Source organism: Penaeus japonicus, unplaced genomic scaffold (genome assembly GCF_977035675.1).
Source record: "Penaeus japonicus unplaced genomic scaffold, GWHDUDI00000001_assembly GWHDUDI00000023, whole genome shotgun sequence".
Lineage (NCBI taxonomy): Eukaryota > Metazoa > Arthropoda > Malacostraca > Decapoda > Penaeidae > Penaeus > Penaeus japonicus.
The window spans coordinates 11,446,363-11,456,362 of record NW_028234425.1 but is presented as its reverse complement, the minus strand read 5'-3'; the positions used below and the strand labels follow the sequence as shown (position 1 = coordinate 11,456,362).

The window sequence follows — 10,000 nt, the reverse complement described above, 5'->3', positions numbered from 1 at the left end:
CCCACACCCCCACACCACCACACACACACACACAAACACCCACACACAAACACACACACACAACCACATACATACACACAACACACACACACATACACACACACATACACACACACATACACATTTACATACACACAAACCCACTCCATACACACAAACACACACATACCTTCATACAGACCACCACACACACACACACACACACCACACACACACACCTCACACACACGGACGACATACACACATACTCCATCCACTCACACACACACACACACACACACCCACACACACAACACACACATCACACACAGACACCCACACATCCCCACACAAACAACACACACACAACACCACCCACACACACACACACACCGACGCGAACACACACACACACACACTCACACACAAAGAATAACACTCTCACACACCCCCACTCTCACCCACACACACACACACACCACAACACACCACACACACACCACCACAAACACCCACACACCCACAAACCCCCACACACACACACCCCCAAACACAAACCCACACACACCCACACACACACCCCCCACACACCCACATACACCCACACTCAAAAGCCACACCACATCCCACACTCCCCCACAACACGACACTACAACCCACACACACACACACAACAACACACACACAAAACACACACGTCACACACACACACACATCCACCACAAAAAAACCGCTTCTTTAATACCCAACCATCAACCACCTCACCCGATATTATACTCCATTCCCTCGGAAAGAGAATAGCATTTTAGAACATAAATGATCATGTCACGGAAATTGCAAATTGTAAATTACTCTTTGATTCCACTTTTGAATGAACTCTCCCCGTTTTTTTGTTTTTTTTTCTTTTTCGTTTTCTTTCTTTTTTCCTTATTACCTACTGATGGCTTGATAATGCTAGTGCTTTGCATTTTCCACTTAAAGGTTAAGATTAATGGAACATAGCTGGTGGCAAAATTTAGATGTAATAGATGTACAATCACTCAGAGATATATTATAAACACTTTAAAACTGTTTAGGGTCATATAACTTTGTGTATGTATGCATTTGTTCATTTGCTTAATTATGATGTCTGTAGCCCTGAATTAGAAGCACAGGTTTTTCCTTGGTTGTATCTTGAATTTGATTTTTTTCATTATGAAGTTAGTTTCAGTCATTATAATTTTCACTTCAAAATTTGACTGTCTAGATATTATGTTAGTCCCATAAACACTTTTACTCTTGTGAATCTCCATATTGCCATATTTCTCTATTATTTTCATATGTATCTCAGTATTTTCTTGATGGTAGTTTTGAAACATTTCATATATTATGTTATATCCTCTGAAATGCATTAATATATACCCAATAACTTCCTCATTTTCTCTCACTCTCATTTTGTTTCCATTTCCCCTTCTTCTCTATCATTTGTATCCTCCCCTCTCCTCTCCTCTCCCCTCTGTCCTCTCTCTCTCTCTTTCAAAGACTGTAAAAAGTACAAACAAAAAGAGATAAACATGAATAAGCTGAAATCCAGAAAGAAAACCATTAGGAGCTAAATACCCAAACCAAGTTGATATCAGACATGCATACTAACATTAAGAATGAATAGACAAAATGTTGTATAGGCAACCATATACTGTATAACCACTTTAATTACATTGCTGTAAATATCATTATCTATGGCGATATTGTCTGACAAAATGTAAAGAACAGATAGTTGCTGAAATGAGGGTATAATGCTTTCCTTGTTGATAGATATTAGGTATTTGAATAGAGTCAGCACATAGATAAAATAAGTTTTTATCTTATATTTTCATGTATGGAAAGCAGTGGAGAGGTAAAAAATAATAATAATAATAAACTAATGGAAAACTTTTGATGTAGGACAAGAAAACTGATACCAGTTCTCAAAAATAAAAAATAAATAAAAAATAAATAAATAGATAAATAAATAAATGAATTAATTAATAAAAAAAAATCCATATTGCATGTCATATTATTTCTAAAACAGATAAATTATTCTTACAAAAGACAGAAATGAGAACTTGATGTTACTAATTAGCTACAGGTTATTAAGCAATGTAAGGTCATCTTTTCAGACTTTCTTTTTTGAATGGATATTTTGTCTTAGCATGCGGTACTAGAATAGTAACTGAAAAAGTAGAGATACATCAAAATAACTTTATGCATGAACCAGAAGCATTGAATAATTTATTAATCTATAGATACTATGATATGGGAATTCTCACTCATATTTTTTCTGCTTCTATTTGCATCTAATTGCAAAGCATGGCAACAAATCTTGTTTTTAATTTTCCTCTTTAGGATTGTAAGAAAGATATTTAAAAACTGCACTTAGAGGTCTGTCACTTTACAAGAAATTGTTCAACAATTGTTTTCAAACTGTTTCATTTTTTAGTTATTTTAGAACAGGCATTTGTTGAAAGAGCAAGGCTTCCCATTTATGCAGTCAATAATCAAAGATCCTTGGAAGGCCTAGCTCAATAAACCCAAAAATTCACTTGTGCAGTTTTTTCCCCTCCTTTTAGAATATTCACATTATGTTTGATCATTTTATCAAGGTAATATAGATGGACGTTTGTTACATACATATATATATATATATATATATCTTTGAAAAAAAGGGGGGAAATCTATTCATTAGTAACAATTCCACCTCTCTAGCCGGCAGGGGAAGACGAAACCTTGGATTTGCCGGAAATGGAGGAGGCTGAGATTGACGAATCCATCAACGATTCCGCTGATGTCTTGGCAGCCTACCTTGCGGATGGACGACACAGCGACCGGGAGACCGTCTTTTCAAACGAATTAGGCCTCGCCATTGAGAAATTAAAGGATGGATACACTTTGCAAACACTGTGGGAAGTCATACCTAGCTAAGCTAATTTTTTAAATATTATTTTTTGGATTTCCTGTCATGGAGAGGAAAGCCAAAATATGAGCTTAGAAGTGTGATATAATGCGTATTTTTTGAGAATGATATATTAGGTCATATGTTGCATTTAGGTTACACCTTTAGTAATGCAGTTACTACTGATCTGGTCATCTAGTTTAAGTTGTATATGTTTTATATGATTCCTGTTGCAATTACGTTTTTTCCAGAGTACACTGATATTGTTGTATGAGAGATTAGAATTAGAAAATATATATGTAGCTGTAGTTATCATATACTGTGTGTTTGGGTACTATAATAGTGTATATTCTTTAGTATAGTGTGAATTTGGTGCATGTTTAGTTGGATCAGATTAAATTTTGATTTTTGAGAATGATATATCTTTTATTTTTGGGTTGTTTGAGCTGTACAGTATATATATATTTTCCCTAGTTGGGACAGTCACATAGATGTAGAACTGCATAGCTACAGTATCTGGGAACAATATTTTTTGGTTTTGATAATATATACTGTAATCTAAGTATTTTTATGCACATTGATTTCAAATATGTAATATGATGTTACTGTTTTTAATCTGAATAAATACAGATATTAAATAGATATTGTATTTGACCCTTTCCTTGATCAATTTGATCAGTTTCCGGCTGGTAGAATAGAAGCATTTCATAATTAATTTTACAAAGTTACAATAAACAAACAGTACAATATTAGAAAACTGTGAAGAAGGAATAATTTAATTATCTAATAGTTATAGAAACTGATTTGAGTTACATTTTTTGCTTTTGCTGCCCAATACACAGATATTTAGATGAAAAAAATATAAAAATCACCAGTCTATGGTTTTGCAGAACATGTTATGGTAAAAATGAAAATGAAATACAAGATTACTAATTAAATTGATTTAAATTAATTAAAATCGGAGACCAGTTAACTCATTAACATTTTGCCAGGGTAAATCAAAATGCATGGGCTTAAAACTGCTGTCTATTTGTTCACTGAGGCAGCAGCCAGCTGCAACATGCCCGTTCACCCGGCAAGACGACCAGACAAAAACCACAACTTGGTATTTACGAGTACAAAACATTTGTACTGAACTTGTTCACTTTTAAGGAGGGTATAAGGGAAATACCTGTCCCATTTTAAGAAGTCACACAAGTTTTAGAGGTTCCCCTACCTGCACCCAGAAGGGGTAGTCTCAGAAAATGAGGAGTGAACCCCATGTGGTAGGTAACTACTCATAGCAGTTTCTAACTTAAACTGCCATACTAAAGTCATAGACGTTAGCAATAAATTTGAAAATTTGTACATGAAATATGCTTATTATACACATGCACATATTCACACCCAGCCATTCACACACAAACACAAACCTATACTTAGATATGTGTATATTATATATATAGATAGACTGATAGATTAATGGATAGATACAGAGACAGAAAAAAATATATGTATATATAATCATTTAGAAATATCCTCATATATCATATATATAATGGAGGCCTACCTCTACTATACAAATTTACAATGAATAACAATGAATAAATCTAAGTATAAATCTATTCATTTACTATTCATTTACACACACACACACACACACACACATAAAAATACACATATACACATATACACATGCACATGCACACGCACACGCACACGCACACGCACACACACACACACACAGACACACACGCACACACATGTATTTCTTGTTTAAACACTTCCAGCAAATTTCTAAATCTACCATAAACATACTTCTAGAAGAAAGAAAAGTAAATGTATGAATGGATTGTTTAGCTTTGTAATAGTCATAATTTATCAATTGCTGTACAAGAAGGGGAAGGGGATCCTGCACCTACAGTTTCAGACTATGGCCAAAAATGGTTCTTGGATGCATCATAACCTGTGAGAAGGGTTAGTATACCCCTCCTGGCCTATTCTATCTTAAGCTAAAAAAGTAATGGTCTGGAATATGTATATATAGTGTTGAACGCTGCTGGTGAAACTTCTATATATGAGAGTGCTCAAGTAGCAAAAGACTACCTTCAATCCATAATGGAGATAAAGCCTAAAATATCCAATAGTACTGTACCAGCTAAGGGTAATCCCTTTAATGTTCACCAATCTATCATAAGGAGAGTGTGGTGAACATTAATAAAGTAGTCCTACACTATCCATAGTATCACTACATACCAAGAGTGAATTTTAGAGGAAGTAGAAAGGTTAAGATAGTGGTGAAGTTCTTCCATAAAAAGTACTCACAATGGCCAATCTAAGTTTTTTGAGATGCTTGTGTCAAACGAAATGAGATGTCCATTTCATCCAAATGATGAAGCAGTGTTTGTGGGGAAAAGTGAAATGGCTGACTATTGACAGGCTTCTCACTGGAGCCAATTAATCAGACAATGACTTCCTGTGATATATTACTGTCAGACATACATAAATATAGACCTTAGGGAGGTGTTATAATCAATTTGAACCAAAGTAATAATCAAACTTCATGTATAGCCTGCTATCCAATAAAGGTCACTGGTATAGACTCAAGCCCCTTCTTGTTGCAGGCTATGATTATCTTGTCACCCACAGCACTGTTGGCGATCTCTCTCTCTCTTACCCAGTTTTGACTGAACAAGAATAACAGTGTGATGATAGAATAAGAGTTTTACAGTAATCAATATAATTTGCTGACAGTCAACAATCATTGCAAAGGTGAATGTAATACATATGATAAATTTCTCTACTTGAAGTAATCCATACTCACCTTTACTACCTAATAATCATGGATTAGTGTAGATATCCACTGTTTCCATTTACCGAGTAAGGCATTCATAATTTGGGTAATGCAAGTGATCGCATGAGAAGCAAATATAAGAAAAAATAAAATGGTGGACTTCAAAAAGTAGGAAAATTCATACAATGAGAACTTTTTACTGTAAGGACATCTTAAACTTTAACCCATTCATGTCGGATGATATGAAGTCATCAGAACATTTCCCTCACGACAGATGACGTCCTATCATGTCATGGGCTCTCCTCATATATAGTATTTACATTTTTCTTGACCTATCAAATTAAAATTTTAAAAATACAATAACCTCCTCTATCACCCTTAGAATCAGGTGGGTGAAAAGCGCTTTGAGAGGCTTAGTGCAGTATTGCACTGGGAAGCTGTGCATTCTTATCTTGCCAGCAGGAGTAGCATAAGGCAAATATACACCTCCTCGTGAATGGGTTTATGAGTAACGAATGCTATTCAATAAATATAGAACCATTAAGGCCATCAGTAGAGTCCAATGCCTATCTTTCAGAGCACAGGTTCTTTTTCTTTTTTTGATTTTGCAACCCTTCACCCTTGAAGGATCCCTTACTTCATTTTTTTTTGCAATACTTCAATTAACACATGAAATTATTATCCAAGTGTAATAAACAATATATTAAATAGTTAAATTGAAGTAAAAGAACTAGGTAAAGGTTTCTTAACCCATTCGCGCCGGATGATGTGCGGAAACGTCAGATGCCAGTGACGAGATATCTGGGCAAGGCCGGCGCTCGGGTGAGCGAGCAGGCAGCCCTGGCTCGTGGCTTGTGCACCTGAGAGTCTCGAGGCTTTAGGCTTATGCATTCGAAAATCCCGGCATTATGACCATACAAAGCAGGAATCGCCCCGGCGCAAATGGGCTAATAACCTACTCATGAAGATCTGTACAAACTGCTATCTGAGAGCAAGTAAAATGTCCTTGGAATTTCATACCTAGGTATACTTTTACAAAATTTCATCATAGGAATCTATTTTCTTTTGGAAACCCTACTCAATAAAGTTTGTTTATGAGTACAATAAGAAACACAGTGTAGGCCTGATTTTATTTTGTTTATACAATGTTTCATATACAAGATATAATCCACATGAGAAGTTTCATTTTTAACTAGTTATAGTGACCTTAAAATCAAGAAGGGGAGGTCAAAGATTTCAACCTCCAAGAGTGCTATTTTGGTTATACAGTTTAGTAAAATATGACATTTAGCACTGGTATACTGTTATCCAAAACAAGATTGAATTTTCACATAAATATTACAGTATGAAACAATTCTGTATTTTGCAAATGCTGCCTTAAAAATAAATTTGCTTGCCCACAAACCAGGACTGGCAGCCATGTAAATGCAACCAGATACACAGCAGGCAATAGACCCCAACATTCCAATGATTATGTTCTCTGCATAGGATTTCCTTGTCGACCTACACTCCCTACATACAAGGTGTGATAACTTAATTCCATCTGGGAAGAATGAAAACAATATCTAAATAATTAGATTATGTTTGTTGATAAAAGAATCAATCAAATGCCAAGTTTGGGCTGAAAACTTTTTATGATCACATGGGAACATAAGAGAAGATATCAGCACAAGTGTAAACATTAAGACCTGTAAATAAATTGTCGTATATGTACACTTCAATTCCTATGAGCATGTCAGAACAAATGTACGCATCAATATCTGTTAATGTCAACTAAACAAGAATGAACACACTAAAATATGCATGAACATGTCAGCACATAGGAACTGATTTATCCATGTGATCACGTCATCAAGATGTCAATTCATTAATCATCAACAGATCTGATTGTATAAATGTTTAACAAAATGTATAAAAGTCAGCACCTGTACACATTAAAATAAATGAAGGTTTGTCAGAACATAAGAACATAATACATGCCAATGTGTGTACACTTAACTGCATGCAAAATCATCACTGAATGTAAATACGTCATTACTAGAAAACATGTTAACATGTTAATATATATAATAAAAACAAATTTATATGAACCAATCATGAAACTTATTCTTGATGGGTCTACAGTAGCAAAACTTGGCAACAGCATCACTTATTAAAAATAATGAAAGAAATTTATGTACAAGTTACTTCCCGTATCTACAAATTAACTTCAGAGCCTTAATTTGACAATGCCTAATCTAAATGCCATATACTCAGATTTGAAGAAATACAGGCATTTGAGGAATTTCACAACAGACCTGCATAAGAAGAAAACACACAGTTAAATGTTGTATACTTTAAATTAATAAATTATTTAAAGGCTAACTGGAAAAATACTCTATGGCATTGGTGATATTCATTCAGACAGCTGGTAGGGAAAGAGGGAGAAAGAGAGAGAGAGAAACGTGGGGTAAAAAATAAAGAAATGGAAGTTCATTTAGGCCCCTCAACTCTCCTCAGAGACTACACCATAAAATTACAAATTAAAAATGATTATGGCATTTTAGGGTTTGCATCCTCATTTGAGATTACTCTTACACTAATAGAAAAAAAAAATAATAATAATAAAGGTATTCCTGATATTCACATCATACATCCATAACCAAAACTTTGAACATTCATTGAAAGTCTGAAGTCTATGCAGACAGTCTCACATCCTAATGCAATACTCTTGAGTTACAAAGTATCACAATATATCTTGTGTCAGTCATATTGTCCAAGATATAAAATGGCTATCAATATGAAATAAATATGTAACACAAACTTTTACCAGTATGCAAATTTATGAATATTGGAATACTCTGATTACAGAAGTTGGACTTTTCATTCTTACTAATACAAGGCTAATTGATATTCTCTTAATTATCTATCGACATAAGTGATGTTTTAAAAATATATATATAATCTGTAATAATTCAGAGATCAAAGACAATACCCAGTATGATCTATGGAACTTTAGTTATTTTGTGTTCTTCTTGTGCATCTCTTCATCAGGAACATAATGATAAAAAAACATATTAATTTTCTTAAATTCTTATGAAATAAATATTTAAGACAAATTTACTTTTCTTTAAATCACAATAAAATGTTCAAGATGTCCCACTGCTTAACATTACTTTTGGTTTAATATTGACAATTCACCCTTACTTTCATGTTTTTGCATACATCTAAAAATACAATTTTTTATCACTCCTCTAAAAGTAATTTGAAATTTACATCTTTCTCATCATATATGTGAAATTTTAGATTATCCTTCATCTACATTAATCCATAGAACTAATCCAAGATGTCTACATCAAATGCATTTCATTTCCAAAACCTTATTGTTCTACTTTTCAATCCCTGTGTTCAACCATCAGTATATCTCTAACTTGGTGAAAGATTTCTTTGAAGTCCTACATGAGAAAAATAATACACACTACATATTTCATACCTTATTACAGCTATCTAGAGCAGCTTATTAATAAATGCCACTTTTAGGTTATTAACTTTTACCAAACTTTCTTAGTTTCTCACTGCTGGATTTTTTTGATATACAAGAAAGTTGAAATATTAAAATATTCCAAACCATTGCAATTTGGTACAAATAATAGTTTACAATGTTCTTCATATTAAAACTGGAGTGAATATGGCCTTACATTAAAAAAGTAAATCCTTTATAAATACATATGCACGTACATACAGATACACACATTTTTATATATGAATGTGAGTAAATGATGTACATCATTGTTTGCTACCCATATTGAATGTATATGTCTGTCTGTAAGTCGTTTGTGCATGCTCTTGTCTATTGTGTTTGTGTATTTCTGTGTACATGTACCTTTTTCAGGTGAATGTTTATTTCTGTGGGTATGCATATGCACATGTGTTTGTTTGTGTCTGTGCATGTGTACATGCATCTGCATGTGCATGTATGTGAACATACAACCACACACACTCAAGTTATATACACTGATACAAACATTTCTCAAATTAACATATCTGTTCTCTAGCATCTTTAGGAAGAGTTGGATCCACTAATACCATGCAGACCACCTAACAGGGAACTTCCACTTAGAAGGCTACTTGGGTGTGATGCAAGACCTGGGATTGAGGAACTACTGGGGATGGTGAGGCCCCCGGGGATGGTTGGGTTCCCCGGGAGAGAGGTCCCTCCAGGGAGAGTGATGCCCGATGGGAGGGTTAAGCCTCCTGGGAGTGTAATACTGCCTGGAAGATTAGTGACAGTGCTGTGATGTCCAATGTTAGAGCTACTTAGGTTTGAAGCACCAGCAGAGTTATGGCTGCTAGTTGTA

General features: G+C 34.5%; 2 protein-coding genes across 3 annotated transcripts in view; one reads left to right on the top strand and one right to left on the bottom strand.

The window, feature by feature from the left end:
• BBS5 (Bardet-Biedl syndrome 5 protein) overlaps positions 1 to 3,532 on the top strand; it is a 9,503-nt gene extending 5,971 nt beyond the window's left edge. For both annotated transcript variants that reach the window (XM_086550115.1, XM_086550114.1), the window contains one exon: positions 2,704 to 3,532. In XM_086550115.1, coding sequence (XP_086406241.1) covers positions 2,704 to 2,919 — 216 coding nt within the window. In that variant the 3' untranslated portion in view covers positions 2,920 to 3,532. The remainder of the gene's footprint in view (positions 1 to 2,703) is intronic.
• Positions 3,533 to 6,779: 3,247 nt separating this feature from the next.
• The window catches only part of LOC122254074 (uncharacterized), a 10,736-nt gene continuing 7,515 nt past the window's right edge, over positions 6,780 to 10,000 (bottom strand). The window contains exon 4 of the mRNA XM_043017559.2: positions 6,780 to 10,000. This exon is cut by the window's right edge and continues 577 nt beyond it. Within this exon, the coding sequence (XP_042873493.2) occupies positions 9,703 to 10,000 (298 nt within the window). The 3' untranslated portion in view covers positions 6,780 to 9,702.